Source organism: Prionailurus bengalensis, chromosome C1 (assembly GCF_016509475.1).
Source record: "Prionailurus bengalensis isolate Pbe53 chromosome C1, Fcat_Pben_1.1_paternal_pri, whole genome shotgun sequence".
In the NCBI taxonomy this organism is placed as follows: domain Eukaryota; kingdom Metazoa; phylum Chordata; class Mammalia; order Carnivora; family Felidae; genus Prionailurus; species Prionailurus bengalensis.
The window spans coordinates 78,950,747-78,967,209 of NC_057345.1; the positions used below are offsets into that span (position 1 = coordinate 78,950,747).

General features: G+C 36.6%; 2 protein-coding genes across 2 annotated transcripts in view; one reads left to right on the forward strand and one right to left on the reverse strand.

Annotated features, from left to right (window-relative positions):
- Positions 1-16,463, reverse strand: part of EVI5 (ecotropic viral integration site 5) — a 234,628-nt gene that overhangs the window by 164,380 nt on the left and 53,785 nt on the right. The window contains exon 2 of the mRNA XM_043575573.1: positions 11,692-11,921. Within this exon, the coding sequence (XP_043431508.1) occupies positions 11,692-11,840 (149 nt within the window). The 5' untranslated portion in view covers positions 11,841-11,921. The remainder of the gene's footprint in view (positions 1-11,691; positions 11,922-16,463) is intronic.
- LOC122480776 (elongin-B-like) lies at positions 13,353-13,754 on the forward strand. The gene has a single exon (XM_043575572.1). It carries the CDS (start codon positions 13,383-13,385, stop codon positions 13,737-13,739), a length of 357 nt encoding a protein of 118 aa, XP_043431507.1. The 5' UTR covers positions 13,353-13,382; the 3' UTR covers positions 13,740-13,754.

A 16,463-nucleotide genomic window follows, 5' to 3' on the forward strand; every position in this document is an offset into this window, starting at 1 on the left:
ACTAACTAGTAAGAAGAAATTTATCAGATTCAAGGAAAAGAATACTGGCCCAGTAGGAATACTGTATACTACAATCAAGGGCATTCCTCACAGATTTGTGTGGCTTCCTGGCCATTTTAAACTGCCACTGCTATATAATAATTCACAAGCCCAAATGTATTCATCCTCCCAGAATGCTGCCAGACTAAAACGTCTCTACTGGATCTCTACTGACTGGACAATATATAATCTTCAGTCTCCTAAGTAAGCAACTCCAAGTTTTTGTAAGAGTTCTACCTCTAAGAACAGCATTTGCTATAACCCCACATTATCTGAGATGGGGTGCTAAAGCTAATTTTCAGTTGGACTTCAAGTAGCATTAAGGATGGAGAAAATGTAGGTGTGGCAGCTTCCAGAAGCTTAGAAGACTTGGCAGAGAAAAGGTATTCTCAGCTCTCTAAGGGACAGAAGCAGCAACTAAACAGAGAGCTGACAACAAGGGGAATATGCCAACACAGGGAATAGTGTGAGTTTTATTTTATTAGGGAGATTACCTTTACCATATCTTAACAACTAAGAACTGAACCTTATCCTCACCAAGAGGTCACCGATCTAAGGAAAACAGCAGAACGTGTGCTTTATGATGGGCATGTAAGAAAAAAAGAGTAGCGTGGAGCAGTGCACACTTGATAAACATCAAAGAAAAAGCCTCTCTTGCTACAATACCATGACTGAAAAATACAAAGAAGGAAAAGGAAAACAATGGGTTATCTTTTAGGTATCTAGAGTATGAAGTACTTGGGGGACATCAATGTAGATAAGCATCTTGTAACTAAAAAGACAAGTCTGAAGCTTAGAACTTATCAGGTAGGCATCTTAACATCTCTGAAAACAGTATATTAAGATATTTGAGAGACAGCACATTCACACAACTTTTATTTCACTATATTGCTATAATTGCTCTATTGTATTATTAGGTATTGTTGCTAATCTCTTACTGTGCCAAATTTATAAATTAAACTTTATCATGCGTACATATGTATAGAAAAAAAAAACAGTACACATAGAGTTTGGTACTATCCACGATTTCAGACACCCACTGGGGATCTTAAAAGGTATTCCACACCGGTAATGGGAAATACTGTATTAGCAAAGAATTGATAGTAAACTTTTTAAATATCCTACTGTACTCAGCATAATGCTTTCCTATGGATACCAAAACAGCAACAAGTCATCATGCCATTTGGAAATGTGTAAACTGCTAAGATAATTTACAAAGAGCTAAAGAAAGATCTAAGAAAAGCTAAGGTAAAAAAAAATGCCATATAAGAAAAACATTTGGAAAGCTAAATACTCTGGCACTTACTGCAGAGGGATCAACTTTCCAAACATGGGGTTCAAGTATCTCTTGTAACCTTACATCAAAGGAACAAGATATGAATGAATGCACTGGGGTAAAGACAGCAACCAGCAAGCTAAACGAAAAGCAAATGAGTAGCAACAAAATACATGCCTGACTCACAGAGTAGTCACAAACATTCACATCAACACCATCAAGTACAAATTCAAGTCTCAGAGCAACAACAACAACAACAACAACAACAACAACAACAAAGGGAGAATTAAGACAAAACACAAAGAATTAACACAAGAAGCAATTCAGAGACAATTCTTAGTGGGGTGTCTAAATAATAGGGATCTCTCCAGTTCTGAAAGCAAGCAGTTTTTTTCTTTTTCTTTTGTTTAAGATGAGGTCTCAGAGAAGGTGAACACGAGACTTCCAGCTCCCTTCCAAATATTCTGACCAGAAACTGATGGTTTGAGGATTAGTTTTACACAGACATTGGGACAGACAGGCATAGCATACTCAACTTCTTAGACTTCTTAATTTAAAGATACGATATAGGGGCACCTGGGTGGCTCAGTCAGTTAAGCATCAGCTTAACTTCAGCTCAGGCCATGATCTTGCATTCGTGAGTTCGAGCCCCGTGTCAGACTCTGTACTGACAGCTCAGAGCCTAGAGCCTGATTCAGATTCTGTGTCTCCCTCTCTCTCTGACCCTCCCTTGCTCTGACTCTTTCTCTCTCTCTCTCTCTCTCTGTCTCTCTCTCTCTCTCTCTCTCAAAAATAAACATTAAAAAAAATTTAACTAAACAATAATAAAGATACGATGTAAAGCTAAGCTAGTTACAACAGAAAAAGGAGTTCAATAAATTCTTTTAATTACATCATCAAATTCCTCAGGAAATCAGACAATTGATTTAAAAATTTTTAAAAACCTTCAATGAAAAGAAGAAGAATAGAGTTTGTGTGACGATCTTAAAAGCCTCGCCTATGATTTAAAATTCATGAATTTTTAAAATTTTTTTTTCAACGTTTTTTATTTATTTTTGGGACAGAGAGAGACAGAGCATGAACGGGGGAGGGGCAGAGAGAGAGGGAGACACAGACTCGGAAACAGGCTCCAGGCTCTGAGCCATCAGCCCAGAGCCTGACGCGGGGCTCGAACTCACGGACCGCGAGATCGTGACCTGGCTGAAGTCGGACGCTTAACCGACTGCGCCACCCAGGCGCCCCTAAAATTCATGAATTTTTAACACAGAGACTTAAAAATATACGTTTTGCTCAGCTTTTTACTTCCTTAATATTCAGGGTTGCATTATAGAGAGTATCCTCAGGTAAACAAAGTAATGCTTTAGTAGTAAAACTATAAACCTACAATGAAAGTTATGTTAGATCATCTAGATCATCACTGTCCAACAGAAATATAATGCAAGCCCCTTATATCATTTTAAATGTTATAGTAGCCACATGTACAGTAAAAGAAACAAGTACAATTAACTTTAATAATGTTACTAAATATAGTCAAAATATCATTTTAGCATGTAATCAAAATTTTAATTAATGAGATATTCTTTTTTTCAAATCAGCGATTCAAAACCTTATGTACATTCTACTTTTATAGCACATAAGAATTCAGACCAGCCACATTTCAGGTGTTCAAGTGCCACATATGGCTTGTGGCCACCTTACTGGATGGTAGAACTTTAGATGTTGGTAAGATAAAGATATATTACGGTTTCAAAGATTCCTGCTTACTTTACGTAAAAATACATAAAATACACTTAATTTAGTTTAAAAGAACCCTACCCATATTTCCTCATTCTCATATCTCACTTCCAAAACTCTATCAAAAAGCAAATTTTGATTCCAAATATAATGTAAAAAGAAATGAACATGGCTGCAACGCCAAACTTTTAAACCACACAAATAATGGCCTATTAAAAATTGAAATTAGCAACATTCCCCTCCTTAATTAAAATGTACTGCTATTACACTTGAACCTTACCTTCCTAAATTCATCTCTGCCAAAGCCTTCATGTTTTCAAAATGAAAAAGAAAAACACATTTAACACACAGGAAAAAAACAGCTGTCCCATTTCAACTTTAAGGCTATCAATTATTAACTTTCATCAAACAGATCTTTGATATTATATTGAACCATTTCTTCACATCTTTCTGGGGTTGCCACATGTACTGATTTTTAAAAGTTATCATTGCAGTAAAATTATGGGAAAGAAAAAAACAGTTTATAAAATTTGTTATTTTCAATTTTAATTTTCTAAAATATTGCCATTTTTATACTTTCTGAATTAAAGTGAGTTAAGTAACATGAGTAGCAAGAGTCTATATTTGGAGAAGAAAAAACTCTTGAACAAAAGCATATCCCTTGCTACAAAAAGTAACTGTGTCTCGTAATTTTTACTTGAATTATGTAATTTGCAAATCTATATTATAAACCACAGAAATGGTCAGAGAAAATTTAAGTTATTATTCTTTGAATTTTTTCCTCAGATATAAGAGGTTGGCAGGATAGTAGGCAGAACAGAGGGAAGAGAGCTAGACCTAGTGTTTACCATTTTATTTTTTATTAGAGTCAGAGATGTGTTTTTCCACCAGGATTGTTCTAAGGTAAAACAATGTGTCACTAGATTCAACCATTCTACAAATAAATCCTTCCCATGGATTCTGGGTTTTAATGAAGGAAAGGAAAGAAAAACCCAAAATGTGAACTCAAAAAGAGCACAGATTTTGGGGAGCCTGGGTGGCTCAGTCGGCAGGGCGTCTGACTTCCACTGAGGTCATGATCTTTCACCTTATGAGTTTGAACCCGGCGTCAGGCTCTGTGTTGCCGCTCAGAGCCTGGAGCCTGCTTTGGATTCTGTGTCCCCCTCTCTCTCTCTGCCCCTCCCCCACTCAAACTCTGTCTCTCAAAAATAAACATTAAAAAAAAAAAAGAGTACAGATTTTGAGTAATCCATACAAGAACAAGAATGACAACCTTATGCTCCTTTAACTTCAAATTCTGATTTGTCAAAACCTCTTTTCTGAACGTTTTTAAATAACTCTAGTAATTATTCTTTAGATATTAACATATACACAGGGCACATCTGGTATTCCTGAATAAACTGTGAATTACTTGGAGAAAAGTTCATCTATATCCATAACTTACAATAATTCCTACTATAGTGCTCTGTATGTATTAGTAGTACAGTAATTACTGATCACAACCATAAAAATAAATTCAACTTTGGTCACTTATAAACTCAGCACTAAAAGTTATCTTTTGTGTGCACTATTTTTCCATTAAAGAACCAATTCATTTTTTTATTAATATTTATATTTTAGTTAACATACGTACAATATTGGTTTCAGAAGTAGATTCAGTGTTTCATCATTTACATACATCATCCTGTGCTCAATACAAGTGCCCTTTTTTTTTTTTAATGTTTATCTTTGAGAGAGCGTGAGCGGGAAGGAACAGAGAGAAAGGGAGACAGAGAATGTGAAGCAGGCTCTGCATTGCCAACACAAAGCCCAACTTCGAAACCATGAACCATGAGATCATAACCTGAGCTGAAGTTGGACACTCAATGGATTGGGCCACCGAAAAAAACTGTCAACAAGTTTCCAAATTTGAAGAAAACTATAAATGTACAACAAGTTCCACAAAACCCAAATACAAGAAACATGAAAAAAAGTACAATCAGGCAGCTCTGAATCAAACTGCTTAGATCAGGAATAAAGAAAAAAAATCTTAAAAAGAGGAAAAAAAACACACTATATATACAGGAACAAAAGATAAGGAATGGATCAGATTTCCTAATGAAAACAATGCAAGACAGAAGTCAATGAAACATCACCGAAGCACTGTGGGTGCTGGGGGTGGGGGAACTGTCAACCTATATGCAAAGAAAATATCCTTACAAATCAAAGGCAAAATGAAGACTCAAACATACAAGAGCAGCCCCACCCTTCATGAATTATTATTAAACGAAGTCCTTCAGACAGGAAAAGTATATCAGGTGGAAATCTAGAGTTAAAGAATGAAAGAGCTCCAGAGATGGAAACTATGTAAATATATGAGATATTTTATTATTTTAATTTCTTTAAAAGATAATTGTTGAAGCAAAAATATTAATACAGAATGACGGTTACAACATATATAATAGGAAGACACAGGACAAAACTAGCATAAAGGACTGGAGAGGAGATATGGAACTGTACTATTCTTTTTTTTTTTTTTTAATGTTTATTTATTTTTGAGACAGAGAGAGACAGAGTATAGTAGGAGGGGCAGAGAGAGAGAGGGAAACAAAGAATCCAAAGCAGGCGCAGGCTCTGAGCTGTTAGCACAGAGCCCGATGCAGGGCTCAGACTCACCAACTGTGAGATCATGACCTGAGCCAAAGTATACGCTTAACTGACTGAGCCACCTAAGTGCCCCTGTACTATTCTAAGTTCTTACACCACATCTGAAATAGTATGAGATCCCTTGAAGACAGATAGAGATAAATTAGAGATTTCTACTATGAACCTTAAAGCAACCAGTAAAATAACAAAACATATTTATAGCTGATAAATCAACAAAGAAAATAAACACTAAAAAAATTCCATTAAATAAAAAGTAAGCAGAAAAATAAAAAGGAAACAACAATATAAAACAAAATGACAGGGGTGCCTGGGTGGCTCAGTCAGTTAAGCATCTGACTCTTGATTTTGGTGCTGGTCATGACCTCACAGTCTTGAGACCAAGCCCCATGGAGCCCACTTAAGATTCTCTCTCCCTCTGCCTCCCTTGCGCACTTTCTCTCAAAAAACAATAATAATAATAATAATAATAATAATAATAATAATTTAAAAAATAAAACAAAAGATTTAAACATAAGCATATCAATAATCACATTAAATATAAATGATCTATTTTCCTGAAAACCTAGAAAACACTGTTTTCTAGTCACAAAAGACTACCTACTTTATGATTCCATAATGAAGTGTCCAAGAGTAGGCAAACCCACAGAGATAGAAAGCAGATTAGTGATTACCAGTGGCTGGAAGAAAGGTAAAAAAGGGAGACTAATCAGAGAGTTTCTTCGGGGGGGGGGGGGGGGGGGGGGGGGGGGAGGGGGGGTTAAAATGTTCTGAAATTGAATAATAGTAATAGATGCACAACTTTGTAAATATACCAAAATCACTATATCATATGCTTTCAAAGGGTGGATTTTACAGTGTGTGAACAAATTAAAGATACAATAAAAATACAGTGAAAACACAGGAAAAAAAGCAAAAGAAATATTAACAGCAGCATACATATTTTCTTGGATCTAGCCCTGCAAGAAGACTGTAATTCTCACTTCACTCCAAAAGGTTTGGATACATGATTTGCTTTGGCCAATAAAATCTAGATAGAAGTTACATCTACAACTCCCTAACAGACACTTTAAGGTATTTCCACTCTATCTCTTTTGCATCTGCCACAGGTCTGGTTTATCCTGGATAAGGGGTGGTCATTAGTCCTGGAATAAGGAAGTATGGAACAAAGATGTACTCAACTTGCAGCTTAAAATGAATATGAAACGTGAGGAAGAAATAAAACTTTGCTTTTGTAATTTTTAAAAAAGTAAATGGTAAATATTATAAGGCAAAGACCATTCATTTGTATTTTTAAAAGATATAAATATATGTTGCCTAGCTGAGGAACTTTAAAGGCTGGAAAATGTATAATATTTTAACACTATTCAAAAGAAAGGTACAATGACTATGTAGATTTCTAAGCAAACAGTATTACCAAAGATAAAGAAGGGGTTTCACAAGAGGGCATAACAAACCTAAATGTTTAAATACTTAATAAGAACAACTTCAAGATACATGAAACAAAAACTGAAATAATTTAAAGAGAAACAGACAAATCCACAATTATAGTTGGGATTTTCCATACTCTTCTGTCCATATCCGATATCAAAAGTAAACAGAAAACCAGAAAAGAAATAGTAGACTTAAACATTATCAATCCATTTTAATCAACTAATGTTTATAGAATACTCTACCAAACAGTTTAATATACCCTCTTCTCAAGTTCACATAAAATGTTTACCAAAATAAGATAATATTCAAGATCATAAAAGAATTCTCAATAAATTTAAATGGCTGTTGCTAAAACAGGGCTTAAAAATATACAGCACCAAACAAATACTAGAAAAGAAGAAAGATCACAAAGACATTACATATAAATGTAAAAAAAATCGTAAGACAACTACAGATCAATATTTACCCTGAACAAAGATGCAGAAATTCCAAATACAATTTTAGCAGATCAAATCCAACAATATTTTGTAAAGACAATTTATCACAACCAAGTGGGATTATCTCAGGAATGCAAAGTTGGTTTAACATTCAAAAATTAATGTAATTCACCATATCAGACTATAAAAGGAACACTACATGATCATTTCAGTAAATGGAGAAAAACCATTTGACAAAATCCAAAATCTATTTCTTTTAAACTCTAAGCAAATGAGGAAGATAAAGAAACTTCCTCAATCTGATAAAAGCCATCTACAAAAGCCTACAGTTAACATATTTAATGTTTCATCTCTAAGATCAGGAAAACAAAATGTACGTTCACCACTTACATTCAAATTTGTACTCAAGGTATTGGCCAGTTGTAATAAGGCAAGAAAAAGAAATAAAGGCATCCAGATTGGAAAGAAGAAGTGAAAGTGCTTTAATCAGAGTTAACATCCTCATTCACATTACAAAATCTAATGTAATCTAAAAAATAAAAACAGCAAAACCTACCAGAACAAGTTTAGCAATGCAGTAGGATATATAAGGCAATACAGTTCAATCAAAGCCTCAGTGTTTTTGTGGAAATTAACAATTTGTTTTAAAATTCATATGGGAATCCTGAGAAACTTAACAGAAACCCATGGGGGAGGGGAAGGAAGAAAAAAAAAAAAAGAGGTTAGAGTGGGAGAGAGCCAAAGCATAAGAGAGTCATAAAAACTGAGAACAAACTGAGGGTTGATGGGGGGTGGAAGGGAGGGGAGGGTGGGTAATGGGTATTGAGGAGGGCACCTTTTGGGATGAGCACTGGGTGTTGTATGGAAACCAATTGACAATAAATTTCATATATTGAAAAAAAAAAAAAAAGAAATGTTCCAAATTAGGTATTTTAGGAAAGGTATAGGTTATTTTTTCAAAATATTCTTCCCGGTTTTAAAAAAAAATAAAATCTTTTGCATTAAAAAAATTAATTAATTAATAAAATAAAATAAAATTCATATGGGAATGTTAAGTTCCAAAAATAGTCAAAATGGAGAACTAAGTTGGAAGATTAACACTATCTCATTTTAAGATGTATTATAAAGTTACAGTAATCAAAACTGTACTGTATTGGCATTAAGACAGAAAACACACCAATGGAACAACTAATTTTTGACATAAGTGCAAAAATATTTAAGTCAAGAAAGGGTAGCCTTTTCAACAAATGGTACAGGAACAATTAAATATGCATATTCAAAAAATGAATTTTGATCTATACTTTGCTCCATATACAAAACTAACTCCAAACTGATGAGATCTAGGGGTGCCAGGGTGGCTCAGTCAGTTGAGACTCCTGATTTAGGCTCAGATCATGATCTCACGGTTCGTGAGCTCCAGCCCCACATCAGGCTCTATGCTCACAATGCAGAGCCTGCTTGGGATTCTCTCTCTCTCACCCTCTCTCTCTCTCTGTCCCCTCCCACTCATGCTGTCTCTCTCTCTCTCTCAAAATAAACTTAGGGGCACCTGAGTGGCTCAGTCAGCTGAGCATCCAACTTCAGCTCAGGTCATGATCTCGCGGTTTGTGAGTTCGAGCCCCGCAGCTCAGAGCCTGGAGCCTGCTTCGGATTCTGGGTCTCCCTCTCTCTCTGCCCCTCCCCTGCTCATGCTCTGTCTCTCTCTGTCTCAAAAATAAATAAAACATCTAAAAATAAACTTAAAAAACAAAAAAACACCGCTTTAAAAAAAAAAAAGGGATCAGACCTAAACAAAACTTTATAAAAAAACTTCTGTAAAAAAATACAGGCATCAAGCTATGTGACCTTGAGTCATCAAAAGGACAATCCATAAAAGAACAATTTCAAACTGGACAATCAAAATTTACAACTTCATCAAAATTTACAACAAAAGATACTGTTAAGAGAATGATAAGCCACAGACTAGGAAAAAATATTTCAAAACATATTATGTGAAAAGAATTCATATTCCAAATATTCAAGGAACTCTTAAAATACAATAATAAGAAAGCAAACAACCTAATTTTAACAGGCAAAAAATTCAAACAGACATTTTATCAAAGAAGGTACATCAATGGCAAATAAGCACATAAAAAGATGCTCAACACCATTAGGAAATGCAAATTAAAAACTACAAGATACCAGGGGCCTAGGTGGCTTAGTCAGTTGAGCGTCCAACTTTGATTTCAGCTTGGGTCATGATCTCAATGGTTCGTGGGTTCGAGCCCTGTGTCAGCCTCTGTGCTGAGAAGGGATTCTCTGCCTCTCTCTCTCTGCCCCTCCCCTGCAAGTGCTGTCTCGGTCTCTCTCAAAAATAAACTTCAAAACAACACAAAAAAACTACAAGATACCAGTATATGTTAGCTAAAATTAAAGACTATACCAAGTATTGGCAAGGATGTAGAGGAACTGAAATTTTCATATACTGTTGGTGGGAATGTGAAAAAGTATAGGCCCTTTGGAAATAGTTTGGCAGTTAAATGTTCACCTATCATATAAACCAGCCATTCCAATTCTAGGTATTTGCTCAGGAAAAATGAAGCATTCGTCTATCTGTACAAAGGTTTGCATACAAATATTTACAACATTTCATAATAAAGAGTGAATAAACTAGCATATATCCATACTATACAATACCACTAAGCAAGTAAAAAAATGAACTATTCACACACACTACAACATGGATGAATCTCAAAATAACCATGCTGAGTAAAATACACCAATATAAAAAGTGCATACTCTATTATTCCATTTCTATAAAATTCTAGAAAATGCAAACTAATCTACATAACTGTAAGAGATCAATGGCTGCCTGGGGATGCAAAGGAGAATAATGGATATGTTTGTTTTCTTGCCTTTGGTGATTATTTCACAGATATATACATATGTCAAAACCAATCAAACTGCACACAAATATGTGTAGTTTATATGTCAATTATATATGAAAAAAAGCTGTTAGAAGTTATGTTCTTACTCTTAAAGCCAATGGTAGTATACATCTTGACTGAACACAAAAGGGGGCTCTTCCAATGATTCTTTTGTATCTGAATCCCAAAATAGATTCTGATAATAATATAGTGAAGGGACACACAGGGTCCAGAGTATACATTGCTAACAAATGACTATTCTATTTCACGCCCATTAAGAGAAAAAGATACTGCCTTCTATGAAAAAACTGAATGAGGGGCGCCTGGGTGGCGCAGTCGGTTAAGCGTCCGACTTCAGCCAGGTCACGATCTTGCGGTCCGTGAGTTCAAGCCCCGCGTCGGGCTCTGGGCTGATGGCTCAGAGCCTGGAGCCTGTTTCCGATTCTGTGTCTCCCTCTCTCTCTGCCCCTCCCCCGTTCATGCTCTGTCTCTCTCTGTCCCAAAAATAAATAAAAACGTTGAAAAAAATTAAAAAAAAAAAAAAAAAACTGAATGAAGAGATTTCCTACTCTAAACCATAAATCAACCATCCACCCTAAATTAAATTACTTTACAAATTAACCAAAGGGGCTACTTATAGAGTTTAAATCAAAGATGGCAGTTTTGGGGCACCTGGATGGTTCAGTTGGTTAAGCATCCAACTGTTGATCTTGGCTCAGGTCATGATCTCACAGTTCGAGAGTTCGAGCCCCGTGCTGGGCTCTATGCTGACAGCATGAGCTTGTTTGGGATATGGTCTCTTCCTCTTTTTGCTCCTTCCCTGCTTACACACACACACACACACACACGCATGCGCACACACACACACACACTCTCTCTCTCTCTCTCTCAAAATAAACTTTAAAAAAATAAAAATGGTAGTCTTATTTGCCTTAACAAAATTCTAAAATTCAGTAACAATTTAGGGAATTTGCTATATTAACAAAAAACATCTCTAAAGCTATCTGAGCCAGGAGGTAATTTTAACACAACTTTAGTTTTAAGACCAACTCCTCCAAAAAAGACGTGAATACTTTTGTTAAGCAATTTTGACAAACAAGGAGCCGAAGACTAGAAAATAAACATTCTAAAAAAAGTAAATTTTGATTATGGCATATATACATAAATGAATGGCTGAGTTCATATAACTGCAGAGAGAGAAAAGCCAAGCAACCTCACTCACCTATTTTGTTCCTCCAGTTTAGCCAGGAGTTCTAAGTCGTCTGGACTCAACTGTGAAGGGGAAGATGGTGAAAGGGCTGGCGTGGATAGTGTGGTAGATGAGGATGTAGTGTGTAATGAGGCAGATGGACTTGCCACCTGACTGGCCATCTGACTGACTGTATGTGATACTGTGTTCTTCACCCATGAGAGAGTAGAACTCAGCTTTTCTGCAACCTTGTCTGTCGCCACCTACAAATAAAAATTAAAGTTGAAAATATTTTAGTTTTACTACATTTATTACCAAGAACTTGGTAACCCTGTTAAGTTTTACTTAATAACCACCATCACAATATTTTCTTTGAGGTGATAAAGGTAAAACCTACTTTACCAACGATTAGCCTAACATTAGCTTTTGGGAAATATTTATTTCAATTCTGCAATGTGAACAAACTAGAACAGTGTTTTCCAAACTACAGGTTGAAACTCATCAGGAGGATATATAATCTACATGAGAAATAAAACCAGCATTTTTGAAAAATGAGAAAGAACAGGGGCACCTGGGTGGCTCAGTCAGTTAAACATCTGACTGTTGATTTCAGCTCAGGTCACGATCTTGTAGTTGTGAGATCAAGCCCCGTGTCAGGTTCTGTGCTGGGTGTGGAGCCTGCCTAAGATTCTCTCACCCCTTCCCTCTGCCAATACCCTGCTAATGTGCAAGCACTCTCTCTCTTACAATAAAAAAAAAAAAAAAAAAAAAAGGAAAATAACAAAAAATATCAGTGTCAATATATACTGTCTTATGAAATTGTTTCAGTTACATGTGTGTATTAAAACTACATACTACATGTTGATATAATTCATGAGCGTACTGAGTTGGGATATAAAACGTATTCTGTAGGGACACCTGGGTGGCTCAACTGGTTGAGCGTTTCACTCTTGATTTCAGCTCAGGTCATGATCCCCAGGTCGTGGGATCGAGCCTTGCACAGGGCTCCACATTGAGCCTGCAGCCTACTTGAGATTCTCTGCTCTCTCCCTCTGCTGCCCCCCCCCACCCCAATTTAAAAAAAAAAAAAACGTATTCTGTAGTCAAAATCATTTGAAAGCCAAGGATTAAAATATGTCCATTTGGTGATAAGGATAGGAGAATGCTGTAACATTACTAATAATTCAATAAAAACTGGGTTTGCTTAGCATAAGACATAATGAGACTCGTGACATCTGTCTTCAAACAACAACAGAGTATTTTTAAAAAAGAGAGACTTTTTCTAGAGAATAAAATTATGATAAATGGTTGAGTTAGCAGAGTGGGAAAGATGCAAGACACAATTTTCACATAGTTGGAACTACTCAGAAATAAAATGGCATGCCTAGAAAGAGGAGACATTCCCATCACTGGCTAAAATAAAGCAGTAGTTATTAACAGCCAAACATCACAAGTTTAAGATAACTTTCTAAGTAAGCAACCAGAACTTAAAAAGCCCTTAAGATCTCAATCTCTCTTTACCCAAAGGATACAAAAATGCTGATTCGAAGGGGCACACAGACCCCAATGTTTATAGCAGCACTATCAACAACAGCCAAAGCATGGAAAGAGTCCAAATGTCCATTGACTGATGAATGGATAAAGAAGATGAGTTATAGAGAGAGAGAGTGGAATATTTCTTGATGATCAAAAAGAATGAAATACTGGGACAGGCAGCCGCCGCGATGGACGTGTTCCTCATGATCAGTTGCCACAAGACCACCATCTTCATGGACGCCAAGGAGTCGAGTACCATGTTTGAGCTGAAGCGCACCGTCGAGGGCATCCTCAAGCAGCCGCCCGGTGAGCAGCAGCTGTACAAGGATGACCAACTTCTGGATGATGGCAAGACACTGGGAGAGTGCGGCTTCACCAGTCAGACGGCAGGGCCACAGGCCCAAGCCACCGTGGGGCTGGCCTTCCGGGCAGATGAAGCTTTCAAGGCCCTGCGCATGGAGCCCTTCTCCAGTCCACCCGAGCTGCCCGATGTAATGAAGCCACAGGACTCAGGAAGCAGCACCAACAAACAAGTGGTGCAGTGAGAAGGCCCCGGGCCCATCCCCAGTGCCCCCCCACCAATAAAAGAGATTTGGGTGTCAAAAAAAAAATGAATGAAATATTGTCATTTGCAACAATGTGGATGGAACTAGAATGTATTATGCTAAGTGAAATAAGTCAGAGAAAGACAAATAGCACATGATTTCATTCATATGTGGAATTTAAGAAACATAACTGATGAACATAGGATAAGGGAAGGAAAAATAAGATAAAAACAGAAGGAAGCTAACCAGAAGAGACTCTTAAATACAGAGAACTGACGGTTGCTAGAAGGGTACTGGGTAGGTGATAGGTATTAAAGAGAGCACTTGTTGGGATGAGCACTGGGTATTATTGTAAATCATGAATCACTAAATTCTACTCCTGAAACCATTATTACACTATATGTTAACTAACTTGGATTTAAATAAAATTTAAAAAAAAGAAATAGCAAGTGTTGGCAAGGATGTGGAGGGAAAAGAACCCTTGTATGCGGCTGGCAGAAATGTAAATCAGTGCAGCCACTGTGGAAAGCACTATGGAGGTTCCTAAAAAAATTAAAAACAGAAACACCAAATGATGCAGAATCCCACTTCTAGGTACGTAACCAAAGAAAATTAAAACAGGAGGGGTGCCTGGGTGGCTCAGTCGGTTAAGCATCTGACTTCAGCTCAGGTCATGATCTCACCACTCGTGAGTTCAAGCCCTGCATCGGGCTCTATACTGACAGCTCAGAGCCTGGAGCCTGCTTCAGATTCTGTGTCTCCCTCCCTCTCTGCCCCACTCCCACCCATACTCTGTCTCTTTCTCTCACAAATAAGTAAACATTAAAAAAAATATACTTAAAAAAATTAAAATATTTAGAAAATTAAAATGGGATAAAAATATAGATGTAAAAAAACTACCTCTGATATTCAGTGCATTACACATATGTCCACATATTCATAAATCATGCCCAACTCCTAAGCAGATTCAGCTGCAAAATAAAATACATAAATAATATTCAAACATGCCATTACTTCACTAATGAAAAACAATGTAAATAAAAGCCATATTTGAATACCTATGTAACACTAAACATTCTTAATGACGTGAGTTTACAAAATAAGGTGTAATAGGCTTTTTAAGGGACTGTATTTTCTAAAAACTATCATAAAAAGAACTGCTTGATTATGAAGTACTTAGACATATAAAAGCTAAAAAACTATGAAGTGCTTTTATGTGCTCTGACAAGATCTTAAATTTTATAACTAAATGGCTAAAGCACTGCCAATTATTTTCTGAATCAGCATATTCTCATCTAATCTTAGTTATATATAGCAATTCATACACACAGAAATTAAAACACCAAGACATAGGGGCACCTGGGTGGCTCAGTCGGTTGGCATCTGACTTTGGCTCAGGTCATGATCTCACAGTCTGTGAGTTCATGCCCTGCGTCGGGCTCTGGGCTGACAGCCTGGAGCCTGGAGCCTGCTTGAGGTTCTGTGTCTCCCTCTCTCTCTGCCCCTCCCCCATTCATGTTCTGTCTCTGTCTCAAAAATAAAAATAAACATTAAAAAAAAAAAAAAGACACCAAGACATAAATTCTACCCAGATTATTTTAGCAAATACTATTCTCTTCATAGGTTGTCCAAGGGTTTTCTTACCAGAATATACAGATAACTCTCTTTCTACCCCTCTGCCCCCATTTCCTCCACCACAACCCAGCAGGAAAATTTGATGTAAGGAAAAGATAAAATGGAAAAGGGATTCTAAGGTCATAGTTAAGCAACTCAATATGACACTGGAACTTCTAAGACAAAGATTTGATTACAAGTGCTGAAAAGGGCCAAAGTTTTATTAACCTAAGAACACTTGTCTGGGAATGCAAGCTGGTGCAGCCACTCTGGAAAACAGGATGGAGGTTCCTCAAAAAACTAAAAATAGAACTACCCTATGACCCAGCAACTGCACTACTAGGCATTTATCCAAGGGATACAGGTGTGCTGTTTCGAAGGGATACATGCACTCCCATTTTTATAGCAGCACTATCAACAATAGCCAAAGTATGGAAAGAGCCCAAATGTCCATCAATGGATGAATGGATAAAGAAGATATGGTGTATATATATACAACGGAGTATTACTCGGCAATCAAAAAGAATGAAATCTTACCATTTGCAACTACGTGGATGGTTATGCTAAGTGAAATTAGTCAGAGAAAGACAAAAATCATATGACTTCACTCATATGAGGACTTCAAGAGACAAAACAGATGAACATAAGGGAAGGGAAACAAAAATAATATAAAAACAGGGAGGGAGACAAAACAAAAGAGACTCATAAATATATGGAGAACAAACTGAGGGTTACAGGAGGGGTTGTGGGAGGGAGGATGGGCTAAATGGGTAAGGGGCACTAAGGAATCTACTCCTGAAATCATTGTTTCACTATATGCTAACTAATTTGGATATAAGTTTTAAAAAATAAAAAATAAAATTTAAAAAAATAAAAATAAAATAATAATGGGGGGAAAAAGAATACTTGTTATTTTCAGTAACTCATTTTAGAACTTACTTCTCTTAGAAACAGTATTATAGAAGGGATAAGGGGACACTTTCTGTTGAGGGAAGAATCCCCAATAAAGACAAGAAGGATACAGTAGGGGACCCAAGGAAAAGCAGCACAGGGCAGATCATTTAGGTTTCCAGGCAAAAGAAGTCCTTGACAGTGCATGGACCAGTGCAC